General features: G+C 45.9%; 2 protein-coding genes across 4 annotated transcripts; one reads left to right on the top strand and one right to left on the bottom strand.

Annotated features, from left to right (window-relative positions):
* Window positions 1-255: 255 nt before the first annotated feature.
* On the bottom strand, window positions 256-4,498 carry fbxo43 (F-box protein 43). 2 transcript variants are annotated; one of them, XM_048260124.1, is made up of 5 exons: window positions 4,375-4,498; window positions 1,717-3,231; window positions 1,203-1,305; window positions 908-1,087; window positions 256-783 (listed from the first exon to the last, which is right to left on the bottom strand). In XM_048260124.1, exons 2-5 carry the CDS (start codon window positions 3,186-3,188, stop codon window positions 535-537), a joined length of 2,004 nt encoding a protein of 667 aa, XP_048116081.1. In that variant the 5' UTR covers window positions 3,189-3,231; window positions 4,375-4,498; the 3' UTR covers window positions 256-534. The 2 variants fall into 2 exon arrangements, with proteins under 2 accessions (XP_048116081.1, XP_048116080.1); XM_048260123.1 differs by lacking the exon at window positions 4,375-4,498 and adding an exon at window positions 3,539-3,672.
* A 630-nt stretch (window positions 4,499-5,128) lies between these two features.
* Window positions 5,129-19,547, top strand: spag1b (sperm associated antigen 1b). Of its 2 annotated transcripts, XM_048260121.1 has the most exons (19): window positions 5,129-5,256; window positions 5,510-5,654; window positions 5,814-5,973; window positions 6,383-6,490; window positions 6,653-6,726; window positions 6,830-6,942; window positions 7,031-7,136; window positions 7,710-7,840; window positions 8,175-8,281; window positions 8,487-8,610; window positions 9,592-10,008; window positions 11,954-12,053; window positions 14,196-14,348; window positions 15,073-15,230; window positions 16,131-16,272; window positions 17,097-17,223; window positions 17,396-17,557; window positions 18,351-18,686; window positions 19,413-19,547. In XM_048260121.1, exons 2-19 carry the CDS (start codon window positions 5,515-5,517, stop codon window positions 19,539-19,541), a joined length of 2,787 nt encoding a protein of 928 aa, XP_048116078.1. In that variant the 5' UTR covers window positions 5,129-5,256; window positions 5,510-5,514; the 3' UTR covers window positions 19,542-19,547. The 2 variants fall into 2 exon arrangements, with proteins under 2 accessions (XP_048116078.1, XP_048116079.1); XM_048260122.1 differs by lacking the exons at window positions 5,129-5,256; window positions 5,510-5,654 and having other exon boundaries at window positions 5,906-5,973; window positions 6,313-6,490.
* The last annotated feature ends 910 nt before the right edge of the window (window positions 19,548-20,457 follow it).

The following is a 20,457-nucleotide window of genomic DNA, read 5'->3' as shown; positions in this document are numbered from 1 at the left end:
CTTTCACATTTGAAGGTTGCCATGGAGGTAAACTCAATCACAAGAGGACCTGGCACAGTGGGGCAGGGTAGATAGTTAACCGTTTGTGACCGGCAGATGGCGCGGTTACCCTTTCGCCCCCCCATTCGGTCAGGCACTTGTTCAGACCAAGATGATTCAGTAGGGGGCAGAATTAAACCTATTTTAAATAAGTGCAAGACCTCAACTTCAATTCCAGAAAAGAACTGAAATAAAGATGGAGTAACAGACATACACGACATACATTGAAAAGGGAACTTTATTAAAAGAATCTATGAAAACCGCAGTATATGCAGCAAAGGCATGAAGTCAATATGTACACACATATACACACATACAAATATAAAAACTCTGTGGTACCGCCTACATTTAATTGTGCAAGAAAGCGCAAAATAGCTGCCAAGTTCATTTGGTATGACCAGAAAAACTACTGGCAAATAGGTCTTCAATGTCCATAATGTAAAAAAAATAAAACAGATAAAATGCAAAAAGCAATGTGCATCAATTTGACACATTTCACAGTCGTTTGATGTTGCGTTTGCTCTGAGCGCTACCCGGCAGCACGTCTCTCTTGCTGCGGCGCTTGGCAGAGAGGTGGGCACACTCTCTGGAGCCGTGGTAGGCACAGAGGCAGGCTGTGCAAAAGATGAAGCCACAGTCTACCCGGCAACAAACACCCTCTCGCTTCACAGAGTGGCACTTCGCAGGGTGCTGGCACTGTGGACAGGGTTTCAGCCACTCATCACGGAACAGAGTCTTCGCCACCTTGAGGGGTAGAAACAACCAGTTAATTCTAATATTAAACACACAATTTAGTAGACCAATTTAGCATAGTCTTCAGGGTCATCTCATGCCATGCTGTTGCCGCTTCAAAAGTCTGAGCTCCCACCTGAAGAAACTCCTCCCGTTTACTAAAGTGCTTGGGGTTTTGCTGGACGGGAGTTGCGAAGGCCCTCCCTGACGGAGTGGTGCATGGAGTCTTGGACTGGGCCTGGACAGACTTCAGCGCTGATCTGCACACCAGGTTCAATCGCGTCTCTGCATCTGGGACATGTAAGGCACTGCCCATCTACAAAACATGAGAAAGCCATTTAGAGACCAGAGAGAAGACAATCACATACTATCTTACAGTAGTGACCAGTAGCAAACTAATTCCAGTAGCAAAAAGGCCTACGGCCATTTACCTCATGGGCCTTTTTCAGTTCTTTCACATGAGATTTTCTCCTGTGGGAGGCCTTCTTATTTTGCGTAATGATCTCATCCCAGACATCAGAAACCTGGCCAAAACTGATTGAGAGGAAAAGACAACATTTAGAAAAACATTTCCAAAAATAGTCCTAAACTAAAGGCTGTCACACACGGCCGGCAATGCGACAATCAAACGCAATGGTGGAATTCTGTTTACTACACACACTACTGGCAATGCGATCACCCATCAATTCAGCGGAGATACACTGACCAGACAGCTGTTTTCTATAGGACGTATCAAAATCACCCTGAAAAATATAAAGGGGCAGATTAGAGCGATGCGACAGTTGCCCCATTGTTCCACTTGCCGTGTGTGTTTCCCCATTCGCTTCAATAGATTCTATTAAATTTTGTCGGTCGCCTGCCATAAATTGTCTTCGCGTCATCGGCCGTGTGTGTAGGCCTTAATTATGATAAGACACTTTCATCCAATGATGACTGACTACTCACTTGTAAACATCCTCAGATGGCAACTGACTCAGGATCATTGCCAGGACGTGCCTGAGGTTTCGGTGTTTGAGTTCGGCCATGATGTCCATCTTGCCCAGGCCCATCTTCCGGCCAATGAGACCTGCCAGAGGCATTTTGGGCACGTGTTGAGGGTCCTTCTCGGCAGAGCGCAGCAGCTCTTCCAGGCTGGTCAGCTCAGGCAGCATGCGAGCGCTGCGCTTGCTCATGGCGTGCACCACCTGCAGCGCCGGCGTCAGGGAGAGGTCCTCCAGCCTCAACTGGGAGGCGCTAAGTGGCGTCCTGTCCAAGAAGACACCGCCATCGCAACTGGACAGGAAGTGGTGACTGGGTTCATTCGGCAGGGGTAGTTCTGTTCTGGGCGGGCAGCTGGTCGCTTTGGCGTCGTCCTCGGACTGAGAGCCACCTTCCTTGAGCGTGGAGAGGCGGCGCTGGCGTTCGAGCCGCGAGCGCCGCTTCACTTCGGCCTGTCGCGGGGCCTCTTTGCCCCTGGGGGTGGCGGCCGAAACCAGCTCCTGGAAGGAGCCGTCGTAGTCCACAGACGAGTTCTGAGACTTGTCCAGGCCCAGGGAGCTGAAGCCACTGTCGGCACACACAGAGCCGTCGAGCTGGCAGAAGGGGCTGAGTGACGGGGTACTCAGGATGCTCAGATTCTCAGAGAGATTTGCAGCCAAGTGGTTGATGGGAGTTTTGAGATCATCTTTGGCTGCTGGCATAAATTTACCACACTGAGGTGTCTGGGGTGTCTGGGGTATGCATGTCTCGAAGAGACCGGAAATTATGCTTTCGTCAAGGTCAGCATCAGAAACGCAGCCAGGGGGCTTACTCTGAAAGGGGGAGTTTACCATCCCTAACTCTCCTTCTTCTAGAGTGGATGTTCTCACATGCAAGAACATGGAACGCCAGCTTCTACCACACAAAGTAGTGTTCTCAGCTTTCAAAGTGCTTGTTGCAAAAGGCTCCACGATACTTGAATCCGGAGAGTCAAAGTCCAAACTGTCCTGAAGTGGCCCGTCATTCTTGAATCGGAGCGACAGAGCCAGGCCATGGTTTTCTGAGGCACTTGAGCTGCCCATTTTACTATCCGTGGCAGATTTGGACTCCAGAAGGCGCCTTCGTAGTGATGCATCTTTCTTGGAGACCTTGGGAGTCTCACACCAGGTAGCTTTAAAAGCAGGCTCTTTTGAAGGACTTCTTGCAGGACATCTCGGAAGCACCTTTGACCTGATTTTTGGTGTGTTTAAAGAGACAGACAAGCAACTGTGGTCGAGGTTTTCCTTTGGTGTCTCTAGCTCGCATTGCACTGCATAATGTCCCAGAACGTTATATATGGCTCCAGCAATCTTCCTCACTGGCGTATGCGGTGCATTCATGTTGCCAGCGGCCTGAGAACCTCTACATCCAACGTTTGTGCCCTTGGAATAAGTACAACCCTGACTGTATTCCATCTCCATGTGTTTTACTTAGCTGTATGGTAAATATTATGATCAAAGAGACCTGGTGAAAAAAAAAGACAAAAAATAATTAGTATCTTTTATTTCAGTAACACCATTCATCTACGCTGCCTTATTACAATGTCCAATATGAGCCAAAACGAATAAGTCTAAACATTTAAAGATAAGAAAAGGCATTCGTGTAAAAGGAAAAGCCTTCAAATTCCAAACAAGGGGTCAGTCATTAGCCTTTTGTTGTGTTATTTGGCAAGGCTAGCATAACCTAGCGTAACGCTAGTTTGTAAACATCAAATTTGTTAGCAATAACGTTGACTTATTTCTTAGGAGTTATGATTAAGGACAAATTTTACCCAACAGAAGTAAATTTCAACAGCGAGAAGCTGTAGAAAGATGAACAATTGTCAATTTCAGTCGTATTGTGGTTAGCCGACAGCAAGGTAAGGTTGTCTTTAATTGTACACCATCATCTGGTTATGGCAACATCAACAACAACGCTTATCATTGCTATGGTTATAGAAGGGCGCGTGCCTCAGAATCAGCTCGTGTTAAAATTTACGTCTACAGAATCCCCATGACTCCCCATAGCATCCCGCTCAAAATCTAACTAGGACCGCCAAAGTTCAATCCCTCCACACACACGTCCCCCAGGTCCAGAATGGGCGTATCTAAACGCATGTCAACTAAGCAAACTAAAGTTCATGTATTAATTAATGTTCATTTCACCAGTTGAAGTGTATTTCAGTCATATGGGTGCGAAACAGAACTATTGCATTGCAGACTATCCATTTCTGTTTGCCCCGATACATCGACGAGCATAACGCGGAACCCACTCCAGGATTAACATTAAACGTTGGCTAATGTTAGTTAGCTAATTGTACTATTATTACAACGAACGTCCTTTCAAGTTAACTTGGGCCAAGAGGATTTAGAACTAGGCATGCCATTGCGTGTGCACAACGTACATATTGTGAGATAAAAACGCAATGCTAAACTATTAGAACAAAACACTCTCGCAGTGCTCAAATGCTCACGTATGCTAGCTAAACACCGTTTTTTCCGCCTTCAGAAAACATTTGTGACATTTACCAAATCTGTTTATAACATTAGTTACGTTAACACAATATACAAAACAAAGACATCTAACAGTTGCGCGGATATATTAAGCGTTTTAACAGAGTGTACTTACATGACGTGAAAACGGTGTTAAAAGACCAGTCTCATCCGCCTGAACAAGAACGATGGAATTGTTTGGGCAGACTGTTCAAAGCCAATGCTCCCGCAGAAATGAACCTAATAGCAAGTCAGGGACGAACCGCCTTTCAAATTTGGTGCGCATACATGTGATTGGTGGCGTGACGTATTTCCGAATGTGTGGTTCCCAAAGAACGTCCCTCCTACAAATGTTACAAGGCAGGGACCCAAGAGTTCTTTAACTGTAACTGTTCTGTGTGTAAATATGCTTTTATTGCGTGTACAACAATCGCATGCTTTAGTCGTTACTCCTCGCAAAAAGCAGGGCAAAACTGATTTCTTTTGCATAGCCTCACATGAAGCTTACGTTGCGAAAGAGTCTAGTAGAAAATCTGCAACATAAAAAAATACTTGACTTACAATTGCAATAGCAATTTAATTAATAACAAAGAATGAATAAAAATCTGGTTATCTCTTTAGGCCTACATCTAATATGTATCTGCTTTAAGCTGTTCCTTGTACATCTTCTTGCAATGCAAAAAAACACATAGAATCACTTTCCCTGTTCTGTATTAGCATATCAAGCCATTTCGTGAAAAAATATATACTTTTACTCCTTATACAATAGTTCAATCCATGTCAACTTTTACTGTTGTTCCACTGGCAGTGGCAGAGACGTGGACGCAGTGGGATAAGGAAGTACCAGAGAATGTCTAAGTACTCGTCATCAATTCAGGTCTCCATGGAAACATCACGCGGTGTTGATACTTCTTCGGTTGTGCTTTTGTAGAAGCTAAACACTTTTGTCTGTTTTGAATACATTTTTTTGTATTTTCAGCCACAATATAAGCCAATAGAAACATTAACACTTGGCAAGGTAAGGGATATACACTCCGTATTTGCCTGTCTAACTTAACGTCCTAGATAGCAAGAGAGGCGTATGGAAGGCTAACGTAACGTTTCAAGCAAAGTTAGCTATCGATAGCACGGCTTTACCTAATAGAAGCTAGAAGCTAGTTGTAACGTTAACGTTATGGTTGGGTTATCATTAATGTGTAATTTTAGTGCTTCTAGTTAGTTATATGTCGCTGTTTAACTAACACACAACCTGTCCTTTTTCATTTGAATAGCTACCATGAGTGCCGAAATAGTGAACGGTTTGCTGAATACAGAAGTGATCAATTCAAGCAAGATTCCAGTAGAGCATCTGGATTATGACTATATTCAGAAGTGCACTGATGTCGGGTACCTGGAAAAGATTTTAAAGGTCCTCAGGTACAGTATGTCTGTGTTGTGAAGCAAGCTGCTTAGAGTTTTTATTGCTATGCTTCATCTAAATAAAGAAAATAACACGTACTGAGTTCCTCAGAGCTAGTGGTAGTAGGCCTACCTGGTATATGCCTACTTTTCACTATCCTAAATTATTTAATTAAGGTCTGGAGAAGAAGGCATTTACCCACATCTCATTGATTTCTGTGAGAAACATGTTGAGAAGCTGAACCCTAGGAGCCGTGCCCTACGAAAAGACAAACCTGTAGCATCAGCTGCATCTCTCCCCAAAGATGAATGGAGCCAGATTTCAGAGGAACTCGAGGTCGTTATACATGATGGATATTAAACACACACACACACACACACATACATTTGCACCCAATCCCTCTCATGCACAGGTTCACTCACATAGATTTGCACATTTCCCATTAATTCTCAAAATGTTTTGAGACATTGAACCAATGTCAAGAATTGTACGCATATTTCTTACCATCACTTTCCTTTGATACTGTTTATAGATGTTTTTGACAAACAAATTGTTTGTGTGTGTGTGTGTGTGTGTAGTGAATAAATGGTTAGGATATGTCAAACATAAGGTCACACCACATTGTCACAACTTATTTCCACTTGAAACTCATTTCTCTCATTTCCACTTGAAAAGGTTTTGCACTGGGTACCCTAATGTGTTTCATTGATGTGGATGAAGTGACCCATGTGTGTGCTTTGGACAGAGCTGGGAGACAGAGATGAGGGCGGGTGAGGTGCAGCTCAAACAGCTCCCCTTGTTCGGTGACGAGGAGAATGTGCCACCCATCCGAGGCTCAAACTGCTCTGTTCAGGTGAGCCTTTGTCTTCCGCTATGTTTAGGAGAGCAATGGGGGAGCTAAGGAAATTAGCACATAAATACAGACCTTAGAGATCACTCTGCAAATGCGAGGTAGTTGTTAGAGGTAGACCCCTCTTTTCTGCTTGTAATGGGCAAATCTCATACTGTTGAACAGAGCACATCTGCTAGCGGTGTAAAAAAGAACAAAAACAAGGCTCCTTGTCCACGTGGCTATAAGGACTGGGACAAGTAAGTCAGACATCTTAAATCTCTCCTCTTGTCTCAACACAGATGTTGTGCATATAAAGGTTTATTAACCCATACTCATTATTATTACTATTATTTTTTGCAGATTTGATGTGGAGAAAGAATGTGCTAAAGTTGATGAGGTGGTCACTAATGACTCAGCCCGCACCGTCATCAGCCACAGCCATCCAAAAATTAAAACAAATCTGCACACAAGTGGTGAAATTGAATATCAATTTAACAACTAAATTCTATGATCTATGTTTAAAAGTGTGGTGTATACAAAGTTGTTTCTTACATATTTCAGTGCTGACAGAGCAGGAAAAGGTTGTTTTAGCAAACCGCGAGAAGGACAAGGGCAATGAGGCTTTTAAAACTGGTGACTATGAGGAGGCATTGGCATATTACTCAAGGTTTGTCCAACACTATTGTCAGCATTGTTAATACACATTTACATAATACATAATTACAGCATACGTGCTGCTGTGAGGTCATGTATGAAGGTATGGAAAAACCCGCACACAAAATGGCCACCATACCACCACACAATAGGATTATTTATTCATTTGTTTATTTTAATATTTTTTACTGAGTGATGTCTCAAGCCCATAGGCTCTTCCTCAGACTTCAGATAACAACATTCCTAATTCGAATGATTTGTAACAGATGTCAGATGTCATGGGTTTTGGGACTGTGGATATTTAAGATGGCATTTCTCTGTTGTTATCAGAAGTCTGAGTAAGACCTTATGAGTTAAAACATCACTGAAAAAGAGATCTTATGTGTGCGTCTGGTGTTTGTGTGTAAGTTTTGTTTTTGTTTTTCAAACTCTTCAATTAGTTATTTTACCACATTGTATCTGTTGTAATGCCCTATCATGCTTTTCAACGTAAAACTGACCATAAAACTAACCAATTCCTAATATCAGTTATCAAATGGGAATGATGAGAAGGGATAGGACATTATTGATGATGTCCTGTCTGCAGGAGTCTGTCGATATTACCAACAGTCGCTGCATACAACAACCGAGCCCAGGCGGAGATCAAACTGCAGAACTGGCACAAGGCCCTCAGCGACTGCCAGAAGGTCCTGGAGCTGGAGCCAGCCAATGCCAAAGGTAAGCCCAGAAACTTATACTGACCTTGCTAAAGGGTTCAGACTGTTCCCGTCTTAGAATATTAGACGGTTCCCTTCTCAGAATATTTGCTGTTGTCTTGTTGTTTTCATTGTACATCAAATGTGTGTGTAAGAGAATTGTTACAATCAAAAAAATATATTATAAAAGTAAATAACACTTCTAATAGACTGACAATCTAGCATATGTAATAGACATAACAATGTAAGTGCTGTACCTATTATGTAGTAGGTGGACCTGCAGTGTAGTTAGTGGGGCTGATAGCCCTATAGTACTATTGATGGCTCTATAGTGAGATGGCTGTGTGGATGTGCAGGTCTGTTGCGTCGTGCCACTGTGCAGAAGCACCTTGGAAACCTTCAGCTGGCCGTTGATGATGTCAACGCTGTTCTACACATAGAGCCTCATAATGAGATTGCAAAGGTAAACATGTCCTCTTACACGAAAGGCAATCATTCTAAAATTAGTGAAGTTTACATGAGTCTGACATAGACAGGATTTTTATCACCCTTCATAGCCACCAGATGGCAGTAAACCCTCATAACATTTATCCCCATTGTCATAGTTGTCACTGTCACCAATGTATTTAATAAAATGTATAACAATGATAAGTCAATTATTCCTCTAGAAACTTCTGAATGAGCTGAGTAAGAAGATGGCTGAAAGAGTTCCTGAGAAGCCAGCTAAGAGACAGAAAATGCTCATAGAAGAAATTGAGGAGGAAGAGGAGGAGAAAGAGCACGAGGCCAGGGGTGAGTGTTTTGGTCTGAGTCAGACCGACTCATGACTGCAGTATTTCCTGTTCAGCTTTCGCGGTTCAGACAGTAACCTCTGCCGCCTTTCTGTGCAGTCTGTGCATGTTTACATGCCTCTGTTAATTCACACTAGCCCAAGGCATCCTCCATTCCACATGCCTCATGAAGCAAGGCTAATGTTTTCAAGATGGAGTTTCATCTTTAAAACAGGAAATGCTGTGATGAGCTTAAATAGGCAGCATTTTAATCCAGTCTAAGTGATTTGTTGAGTTGAGAAAATGCAATTTTTGAAAGCAATTTAACACGCCAGGCAGTTAAGATACAAAAGAAAGCTGCCATTGGTGCTACCAAAAAAAAAGCAAATAGGGATATTGGGCGTTGTTCACAAAGTCTCTGGAAACACTCTCTTACACACACACACATACACACACACACACACACACACACACACACACACACACACACACAGTGATTTTCCTGCTCTACCTCCCAGTCCTCCAGCAGAAGGGCTAGCTGTGGGATTTAGCCACTAATCCAACAGCAGGCTCACTCACACCAATGGCCTCTGCTAGCACTAATGTAGCCACTAGACTAGAGCACTAGCCTCTCTTCACCACACAACACAAGTAAATTGTCTATCCAGCGGTATGTGTCAAAACTAACAGGCCTGGTCGTGTTCCTGGTGCCGCCCTCCCCCCGCTTCTTGCATGTGTGAGGCTCACAGAAGTGCCTGCCCAGAACTCCCTCCGAAAGATTTTCTCCCTGCGTCAGACCCCTCCCCTCCCTTCTCTCTTCTCTTCCCTTTCCGACCTCTCGCTTCTCTCGCTCTCCCTCCCCCTACTGTGATGTAATCGCTAACTGCACTAAGCACTCTTTCCTCCCTCCCTCTCTCTCTCTTTCTCTTTCTCTTTCTCTCTCCCTCTCTCTCTCTCTCTCTCTCTCTCTCTCCCTCCCTCTCTCGCTCTCTGTCTCACGCAGACGGTGCAGTTGACAGCAGCAGTCGTCAGAGAGCGGGTGGGGAGAGCTGCGCGGCGGCCGCTACCGGAGAGGAGAGAGGCGACATGGGCAACGCGCAGAAGAAGCCCCACGGCCGGGGCGATGGCGGAGGGGGAGGCAGGGGGGGCTGCAGCGCCGACAAGTACACGGTCACGCCGCCCAAGGGAGAGGAGGGGGCCAGGAAAGGGCTGGCCAACGGCAACAGCGCCGCTCACCAGGCAGAGAAAGCCGACCGAGAGCGAGCGGAGCAGAGTAAGGTCAACCTGGACGCGCCGGCCGGGAACCTACCACCGCGGCTGGCCCGCCTCAAGAATGAAGGCAACCACCTCTTTAAGAACGGACAGTTTGGGGATGCTATTGGAAAGTACTCTCAGGCTATCGACGGCTACACTGAAGCAGGTAGCACACACACCCCTCCCCTCCTCTCCCCCTGCTAAGATAATCCTTGTGTGTGTGTTGGCACTTATGAGACCGAACGCAGTTGACTTTGAGCTAGGGGTGTGGGAATGAATGAAAGAGGTCTGATGCTGTGGTTCATTCTTGTGTAATTGGAGATGAAGTTGTGACATGTTATGAGGAATTAATGTGATCCTGGTTATTTTTAGAGTGGACTTTCCTAACAAATCAATTAAGAGGGAGTATCTTCTGTGAAAGATTTTAAACCACATTCCAGCTTGTCTGGTCCGAGCAGTGAAGCACTAAAACCAATTCAAAGGTTGAGTTTAGTACTGGCTGTAAATATTATATTGCCACATATTTCAGAGGATGCATGACCAGTGGAGAGTCCATTGGATGTAACCTGCGTTCAATGACAGCTTTGTGACCTTTTGAGCTCCTGGTTTGTGCTTCTACGATAATAATAGGAGGTTTTACATGGAAAAGTATTTGGACATATGGCTTACTGAGCCTGTGGGGATGTGAAGTGAAGCATTTCTTTCCTGCTGGCATAGTCCCATCTGGTGAAAAAACAGCTATTTTTATTTATTTATTTATTTGCCTGGGCTTTTATGTATTTATTTATTTATTTCCTGGAGTCGTCTCCTCCTGAGCCTGAGTCAGGAATACATGCTCGGGCGCTGCGGTTCTCCCTCGGTTCATGTGACTCCTGACCACGCAGCGTGAAATTAGACCGCGCAGCACAACGCGGCCCATGGAAACCGCAACCATAAATCTGCCCCCCCTGCCGCCCACTCTCCCTTCATCAATACCCATCAGCCCCTTCTCCCCACACCACACACTCCTGGCATTCTCAGACTTGCCCTCTAATTTGTTAAGCCTCTCCTTATCCGTCTGGAGTGAGTGGCATGAGAGCATGGGAGTGTTTAAGAACCTCCATCTTTTTTATCCAGAGACACTTCATATCTACCAGACAGGCTGGTAGGAAAGCCATTGACGCAAGAGTGCACAGTATTTTGCCGTGAATGTTTGCATGGCAAAACGTACGGCCACGACCAAACTGGTTTGACAAGCAGGAGGAGGTGCAGCTGCAGTCACAGCGTAAGCAGACCTGCCCCTCAGGTTGTGTGTGCTTGAGGGTAGGGACAGGACACACACATCAGCCTGTGGACAGCAGAGGTGCTAACGCTGCTCGTCCTCGTGTGAGCACACACACACACACACACACACACACACACACACACACACACACACACACAGACAGACAGACACACACACACACACACACACCACACACAGACACACACACGCAGACACACATACACAAACACACACACACACACTGAATCATCTGCCTCTTTCTGTTCAGACTCAGCGCTTAGTCGTTAAAGCAGAGTCCTGAATCCTGGAGGTCAGCTCCTGACGGCTTCGGTCCGCAGTCATACAGAAGTGCTGTTTTTTAGTAAATTAGTGATTTGTTTTTTTATTGTTTAGTTGGGTGGTTGGGTGGTCGGGCGTTATTCTGAGGTCAAAGCTGGCCCAGCTGTGTCCAGGACCCCAAGGAGACAGTTGAGCTAGGTTCCTCTGCACAGCATCAGGCCCTGCTGTGCTGCAGAGCTCAGGACCTCCTCCCTCTCCTCCTCCCACCCTTCCTTCCACTCCTCCTCCTCCTCCTTCTATCCTTTTAGTTAACATTCAGGCTATTATCCAAAAGGCATTCCCTGCAGTGCTGCCAGTTCATTTCAGGACACAGACGCAAGGATGCACAGCCTCTATTTAAGAGAGAGATGGCCGACTGATATCTCACAGTACCTCCCTGATATTACTTTGAAGTCATGTTGGCGTACAGCTGAGTCAGACATGATTAGCTGGGGTGGATTGTTTGTTTATTTGTTAGCTTGTGTATTAAATGTCATTGTTTATTTGTATGTTTACTCACCCTGTGTAGGCGTTGACAGTCCAGAGGACCTCTGTATCCTGTACTCCAATAGAGCTGCCTGCTACCTTAAAGATGGGAACAGTTCAGACTGTATTACAGACTGCACAAAGTAAGGCTCACCACACACACACACACACGCACACACACGCACACGCACACACACACACACACACACACACGCAGGCACACACGCACACACAAACACACACACACACGCGCACGCTCAGGCACGCACGCACACATACAACCACACACACACAACCACACGCAAGGGTGAAGAGGAACAGGGAATTTGAGGGGAAGCCAAGGTGTTTTGAAATGTGGGGTAAAGGTTTCAGCATTTTATTATCAGACAGACAGATCAGACTTACAGTGACATGTCAGACTCATTTTCTAGCTTGATACCAAACAGATTTAGATTTCCTTCTGTGGATATACAGATGTATATTAGAGATTGTTGTGGATGTATGAGGATTGTGGTACCTTGGGAATATTCAGTCACTCAACTCAGTTTCAGTTGATATTTTAGCAAATTGCACATTACAGCTCTCCCTTTCCATGCACTCTGTTGATGGGACTAAAATGATTAGTCATAATCATATTGGTAAAGTGTTATTTCTTGTTAACCTTCATAGTTATCCAAAAATAAATCTGCGTCTTTTATAATGGCTATAATCCTAGTGGTGGTGAGTAGGCTCCGAACAGAATGCAAAAAGGATGGGGGTCACCCAACACGTCTGCACAACACTGTAAATTGTAGCATGTAGATTGTTAAGCCATTATAAAAATATCCTGAGTGGATTACTCGGTCTCTTGGGTATTTTGTACCTTTTGAGTGTGAGTGTATAAAACTTGTACAAACACACAACTGATAGCCTAATAATGTTGCACTGGTGCTGGCTGGGCTGGAATACCCCACTCTCACTCTTTCTCTCTCTCTCTCAAAACGGAGTGTGCCTCTGCTGAGTGGCATTGTGGGTAAACCTCTTACCTTTGGGTTAGAGTACAAGGCTGAATGGAGAACCAGAGATTAGGCACACACACACATACGCGCACACACACACACACACACACACACACACACACACACAGCAGACAGCAGACACAACCTGCCCATTGCCTGAGACTAGCAGGGTACAAAAAGTTCTCCAATTCACACAATCCACAGAGATACAGGATGAGTGCTCTCTGTGACACCCAAGGCGTTCCCAAGCAAAGAGTGTGCAGCTATTTGTGTTCATGAGAGATATTGTATGTAAAGATAGTTCTGTCACCATCATGATATTAAAGTCGATGATTAACTGTCATACAAATGATTGTGATGAACTATATTATTGTCTCTTTCTCTTATCATTGTATGCCTCTATTGTAGCCTTATCATAGATTAATAACACACTTATATCTTTAAAAAGATAACCAGTTATGGGCATTGAACATTGGAATGAAAGTGCATTTCTGTTTGCCTTTTAGACTTTGCAAGTGGGAAATATAACGTAAATAACTATTTCAAAATACACAGTCTATTAATGAAATATAATGAAAGTCGTCCACGTAAGATACCATGGGCATAGTGATGAAAATATGACATTTTTGTTAGTTTTATTCAGCTGTTTTTATACAGATAAATTGACAGGACTATTCTCAGTAATTGTGATTAGGCGATTATGTAATAACTGTGACAGGCCTAGGTGTAGGTCTGCTCAAATCTGTACTCATTTGCATTTGTAGTCCACATACTGTAAAGAATATTTCAGACAGATTGAGAGACACAGAGAATGCAACCCTGTTTGTGTATTTCTGTCAGATTGCGGGTGTGTGCATGCGGGATTTGAGCTCCAAGTTGAGGATTAACAACTAGCAGAGAAAGCCAGTTTTACCCATTTTTATATAACGTCTATTTAAGCCTCATCATGATGTTTTCCCATGTCTTACTGACCCGGCCGTGTGCTACAAAGGGGGGGTCAGCAGAGAGCCAGCAGTTTGAAGTGGACACTGTTTTGGGCAAACGCTCATCTGTCACCCGTTCAAGTGACAGTGGTGGCATCTGAGCAGTGTTGAGTCAAGCCACTCAGACACCAATACACGCAGGCCAGCGCATGAATGCGAGTTAAAGTTTAAGCAGTCTCAGTTGCATTTGTGTCACACACACACACACACACACACACACACACACACACACACACACACACACACACACACACACTTGAATAGGGCCTTGATTGATCCCCTCTTCCTGTTCTATTAATACCAGGTCCTTGGAGCTGCAGCCGTTCTCGCTGAAGCCGCTGCTAAGGAGAGCCATGGCTTACGAGTCGCTGGAGCGCTACCGGAATGCCTACGTCGACTACAAGACCGTGTTGCAGATCGATATTGGCATCCAGGCCGCTCACGACAGCGTCAACAGGTACTAGGCCCCAACCCACAAGCCACTGCAGAGGCATGAGACCGATCTGTGCTGGTGGTCACAGGTCGCTTCCGCCAATGTTTTTACCAAGCTTGTATCTATGTCACACCGGCTCTGTGGAGAATGGAGATACTCACTTGGCCAGAAGCCTGGTCTGGTCTCAGCTGCTGTGTGGGGGAGTATGAAAGCAAGTGTGTAAGAAGTGTTTCTCATTGTGAATGAGCCGTCAGCTTAGTTCCTACTCACAACATGTTATTAAGCTCATACAATCAACCTCACCCCACCCCACACACACACACACACATACACATACACGCACATACACACACACACAGACACACACACACACACATACACACACGCACCCCTCCCCCATCTTGTCAAGCTCTCTGGACCCACGCAGCCCGACTGAATTAGTGAGCTCAGGACTCAGGAGTCAATCTCTCAACGCCACAAACGTCCAGGAGTGATTAGCCGCCGTCACGGACAGAACTGCCTGCTGTCCTCAACGAGGCTATTTGAGGAGCAGCCTTGTGTGTGTGTGAGAGTGAGAGAGAGAGAGAGAGAGATAGAGAGAGAGAGGGTATTATGCAAGCATGTACAAGGATAACATCCACAGGATAAAAACGGTGTTTCTGTCCCCCTCCCCCCTCCTCTGTCTCTGTCTTTGTCTTTGTCTTTCCCTCCTATTGTGTGTGTGTGTGTGTGTGTGTGATTATGTAAGGATCACCCGGATGCTGATTGAGCAGGACGGCCCCGAGTGGCGGGAGAAGCTTCCGGAGATCCCCATGGTGCCCCTGTCGGCCCAGCAGCACCGCAGAGAGGAGCCGCCCAGCGCCGAGGAGGCCCAGGCACGGGCAGAGCGCGCCACCCAGGAGGCCGGTCAGTCCCCGCTCCACACCTCCCCTAATCAGCCCACCCTGCTTTGACGGGTGTCGCTGTGGTAACCAGAGAGCATATAGTATGTGGTGTATGTATAGTGACTGACGAGGAAGGCGTGTTAAAAATCACAGTCATTAATGTGAGTGACTGAATACAATGAACACAGTGCATTACTCGGTATTGAGGTTGTCAAGAGTACACTATGAAATACTACAAACTATAACAGTTGGTGGTGGTTTCTCAACCACAAACAGTAGATTAATGCAGATCAAATGAAAGCAGATAAAAGTTCTGTATGGAGCTCATAAACATGTTTAGTACTTCCCACAGGGCCTCAAAAAAGGCCAATGCATTTTTTTTATATCTACAGTTCTATTTTAGTAATTAAAAAGATGAATGGTGTAATTATCCAAATGAAGGTCTCAGGGTAGCCTCGCTCTGTTTTTTGTGTCAAGAAAGTAATTTAGGTGAAAGAGGCAAAGCTGAAGCATTCCCTGACCAAGCGCTTTCCCCTAAAGCCCCAGGGCTGGACTGGCTGCACTTATGTTGAAATCTCCCGTTTGGAGAAAAACAGCTCTGGCAGCTTTTAGTCAGCGCTCACCGTCGGCACCATTGATTGTCCGCCTCACGGTGACAAACGGCTCACTTCCTGTGGCTTGGAACTCTGGGAAATAGCTAGCGCTCAGAGCTGAGGTCGGGCAGTCAGAGAGAGAAACAGGCTGTTGGCCCAGCGGTCGTTTTTTTCGAGAAAGAGGGCGCGAGCCTTCAGGACTATTGATTTCGTTTTTTTCGGTAACAACCGAAAACGAAACTCTCCATGCAGAAGCACAGACCCAGAGTGTTCCCCGCGTCTCTCTCTTGTTTCTGTGCCGCTGATGGACTTCTGCTTTTTCTTTTCAGCCCGGAAAGCAGAAGCACGCTTCACACTCTTCAAGTCCGACGGAAACGAGTTTGTGAAGAAAGGCCGGTATGAGGAAGCAGTGGGAAAGTACAGCGAATGCCTTAAACTGAAGCCCAACGAGTGCGCCATCTACACCAACAGGTACCCACACACACACACACACACACACACACGCTGCATCAGATAAACCCAGCCATCTGTAGATCTCTCATGCAGATTGATAAAGCAGTCATTTCCCTGTCTGCGTCGCTAATGGACTGAATCAGGCTGCGTCCACCTGATCCCTCCACCTGTCCTCTCGGGCTCTCGCTTTCTTTGTTGGCGCTCTAAAAATAGCAGCTGTGTGTTGTGTCCTGGTGAGAGAGGGGTGAGAGAGGGGTGGGGCCTGAGTATGTCCGGCCCTCCCAAGGCCTGCTTAATCCACCTCTGCACGCCTATTATATCAGTGACTGTGAGGAGTGACTGTGTATGTTTGTGTGTGTGTGTGTGTGTGTTTATGGAGGAAAGGCTATTCACATGAGTCACCGGCAACACCTTTGTTTTGGCGTCCTGAGTGGGTTGACGGATTCTGTGTACAGCTTGCTGTTGCGCCTGTGTGTGTATGTGCAGTACACACCAAGGCCAAACAAAGAGCGGCACAACAGATGACGAGGGAAAGGGTCATTTTTTTCCACACAACACCCTTGGAGCTGATTTCTTTCCACACAACACCCTTGGAGCTTGGATTTTCCATAAGCACAGCCAAGCCATGGGTTCCTGATAGTTAGGAAACATCCTTCAATCTAGATGGCAGTTTAACCCACTGGACATTTTGATTTTGTCTTATCAAGGTTCGCAAATAGGTCACAACTCCCTGACTTTGATGCCTATTTACCTGAGTATTTCTGATTGCTCCACTATGATCAGTTTATGAGTGTCACTACAGTTTGTAACTGCCCCGCCCTTATCCCTTGTTTGTGTTGCAGAGCTCTGTGTTTTGTGAAACTTGATCGTTTTGCGGAAGCCAAGCAGGACTGTGATGCGGCCCTGGCCCTGGAGCCCGAGAACAAGAAGGCCTTCTACAGACGAGCACTGGCCAACAAGGGCCTCAAGGTGCCTCATCACACCAGTGCTTTATGGCATACAAATTTTATGCAAGCAAGCATGCATTTATAGTTGTTATACCTGTTATACCTTTCTTATATCAATCTTCATTTCAATCTTCATGTATGCCTAAATGTGTGTGTGTGTGTGTGTGTGTGTGTGTGTTTGTGTGTTTGTTCAGGACTACCTGGCCTGCAGTACGGACCTGCAGGAGGTGCTGCGTCTGGACTCCAGCGTGGCGGAGGCTGAGCGGGAGCTGCAGGAGGTGACCGAGCTGCTCAGGCAGAGTCTGGCGGCCGCCGCCTCCCCGGGGAAAGCCCGGCGGAGCGTCCCCATCACAGAGGTGGGCCTCCACTGGACACTGAGCACACGTGCCACTCACTCAGCCAACCGCCATCTCAGTGCTGACTGGAGTTACACCATTTTAGTGTAAAACTTAAACCCTTACTGACCGCCAACAGACTCATCTAGATTCAAAAAAATGACTGGTATGGATTCCATGTGGATAAAATGGAGAGATGATTCCACAGGCAGTAGAGTGCTCTGGGCCAGATACAGGTCTGACTAGGGCCAGACTGACTGGTTCAAGGCCAGATCAGGGCCAGACAACTAGCATGTTTACCCCCACTTTGTCTGCTACAGCTAAAACCACACACACACAATTTGTGAAACCCCAGCTCTATTCAAGAATTTTGTGAAAAATGATGTGTTTTTTCAGTAGATGTGATGCAGTTATTAACTATTTCTGAGGAATGGTCTTAAAGGTGCTCTAAGCGATGCTGGGTAACGTCACTTCTGTTGACGTTCAAACAAAACAGAAAGCTAGCTCGCTACTCCCTCCCCCTCCCTCCTGTGCAATTGAAACTCTCCTAAACACGCATCTCGTCTGTGAGTTTGTTATGTTTTTATGGGCAAGGTTTGCTACAGGGTTGTATACAGAGATCACGTTTTTTTACAGTGTATTCAGGACACAGGCAGCTAGCGGATGGTGAGGTAATGTTTGCTGTAAGTGGCAAAAAATGTTTTAGCCTTAACAATGTATGACCTCACTTAGATCACCTTTAAATACCCACCCAAATATGCTAATGAACAGCACCGTAACCATGGCAACTTTACTCTACTGTCTCCTCTTCCAGGTCGACGACACAGAAGAAGCCGCCACCAAAAAGCAGGACACCACAACAGAACAGAACCATGTGGACCAAGCCAAGTCGATCGCCATCACCCAGCCCGCCAACGCCTATGAGTTTGGACAGGCTTTGAGTGTAGCCCGTTCCCATGACGATACGGCAGCCTGCGCCGAGCTCCTCCGCTTGGTCGCCCCGGAAACGCTCCCGTCTTACGTGAGCACCTATCTGGACGGTCACACCCTTGCTTTCATTATGCAGGCGCTGGACGATCACCTCTTGGACAAAGAGCCCGGCCTGGTGTACCAGCACCTCAACCACCTCCACACAGCGGAGCGCTTCTCGGTACGTATCTCTGTCCTCCCATGGTTCTCCTGCTGACCAGAGCAAGCCTTCAGCTGGGAGCCATGGATCTGGAACAAGTTTGTTTGGTGATGGTTTTGCAAGTTATTTGGATCCAGGGGTTCCACAACAGGAAACATGTAGGCAGATTTGGAAAGAATGGTTTCTGGTAACCAAATTGAAAACGGGATATTTACTCTGTTATAGCAAGGTATGCTGTAGTTCTGCAAGGCTTAAAAAATCATCCACTGACGTTCCCTGCGTCATCCACTGACATTCCCTGCATCATCCACTGACATTCCCTGCATTATTCCCTGCATCATCCACTGACATTCCCTGCGTCATCCACTGACATTCCCTGCATTATTCCCTGCATCATCCACTGACATTCCCTGCGTCATCCACTGACATTCCCTGCATTATTCCCTGCATCATCCACTGACATTCCCTGCATCATCCACTGACATTCCCTGCCCAATTCAATTCTTTGCTTTATCACATACAAAGGTGACTGAATATTGACACTGATCTGGAGAATAAAATAATGATAATCTAATAAATAAAATAATCCTCCCAAGGAGTCATAAAGTTGAAGTCATAAAGCCAATGAAAAACACCCAGGAACCCTGAATCTATTTCTCATTTCCTTGAGCCAGCATCGACATTACTGAGGGCCAACCGAATGACACTGAATCTGAAAGACGACTTATTTTATCTTTCTGTTTCCAGATGTTGCTTATGCTACTTGACAAAGACAAGCGTCGGCAGATGACTCAGCTGTTTGAGCACCTGTCAGCGGTGGAGAGCGAGGACTTCTCTCAGAACGACGTGCAGAATCTAGCGAATAAATACATCTGACCACTCCCCACGCCCTCTTGCATGTGCTTCACCACAGAGGGACCTATGCAAAACAGACCATCAAAATCCACCTAGAGCTCCTCAGACGCGCCCAGAGCAATACCAGTAACTAATAACAAGACGCATCACGGCACCATAAACAAGATAACATGCATAACCACGACAGGAATTTGAGCTAACGGGACAACAAGCCGAACGTGTGGACACACTCGGTGGATACTACGGTGCACACCAAATGAACTTCGCCCCGGAAGAAGCCATGTTTGTGTTAAGCCATGTTGAGGAAACTCTGGTGGGGAGTGCTCGGTTAACAGGCGGAATGAGACAGACTGGACACTTATGGGACAGTGTTGTTTGTCTGGCAGTCTATGTATTCTCATGTATGGTGCACGGTGGGGGTAAGACAGCAGGGGGTTCATCTGCTGAAAACAGCATTGGTCCTGAGTGCCAGGAAAAGAAAGAGAAGCATTTTGCATACGATAGCACGAGTATAGCCTGGAGGGGTAAGAAAGAGGATAAGGAAAACACACACACACACACACACACACAATTGCCATAGTTCAGTAGTTCAGTTCATCCTTCTCATGTTCTTCTGTATTTCCACGTGGCTTCCCCTTGGCTAAGAACCTTCCATAGATCTACTACAGACCACATAGCTTACTCGGCCTCCTTTCTCGCTAGTTAGCTTAGCACGGAGGGGACAACTGTGGAGCGGTGGCGGAGTACTAGATCTATCCATAGCTACGGCTGATCAGGTGCTGGGTTCTGTTATGAGAGTACAGCACCTCCTGCAGCTCTCTGACAAGACAAGCTGACAAGAGCAAGCCTTCAGCTGGGAGCCATGGATTTGGAACAAGTTTGTTTGGTGATGGTTTTTCTGGTAACCACATTGAAAATGGGATATTTACTCTGTTAT

Source organism: Alosa alosa, chromosome 13, assembly GCF_017589495.1.
Source record: "Alosa alosa isolate M-15738 ecotype Scorff River chromosome 13, AALO_Geno_1.1, whole genome shotgun sequence".
Taxonomy (NCBI): Eukaryota; Metazoa; Chordata; class Actinopteri; order Clupeiformes; family Clupeidae; genus Alosa; species Alosa alosa.
Note: the sequence above shows the minus strand (reverse complement) of the source record. Positions and strands in the feature narration are given on the sequence as shown.

What these genes read in the sequence shown, in the direction of transcription:
- spag1b (XM_048260121.1), top strand. Translation starts at nt 5,515, where the DNA reads ATGAGTGCCGAAATAGTGAACGGTTTGCTGAATACAGAAGTGATCAAT. An exon ending in AACAAATCTGCACACAAGTG is followed by an intron (nt 6,943 to 7,030) that starts GTGAAATTGAAT and finishes TACATATTTCAG; the next exon opens with TGCTGACAGAGCAGGAAAAG. An exon ending in TGCGCCATCTACACCAACAG is followed by an intron (nt 16,273 to 17,096) that starts GTACCCACACAC and finishes TTTGTGTTGCAG; the next exon opens with AGCTCTGTGTTTTGTGAAAC.
- fbxo43 (XM_048260124.1), bottom strand. Translation starts at nt 3,188, where the DNA reads ATGGAGATGGAATACAGTCAGGGTTGTACTTATTCCAAGGGCACAAAC. An exon ending in CCATCTGAGGATGTTTACAA is followed by an intron (nt 1,306 to 1,716) that starts GTGAGTAGTCAG and finishes CCTCTCAATCAG; the next exon opens with TTTTGGCCAGGTTTCTGATG. An exon ending in AACTGAAAAAGGCCCATGAG is followed by an intron (nt 1,088 to 1,202) that starts GTAAATGGCCGT and finishes CATGTTTTGTAG; the next exon opens with ATGGGCAGTGCCTTACATGT.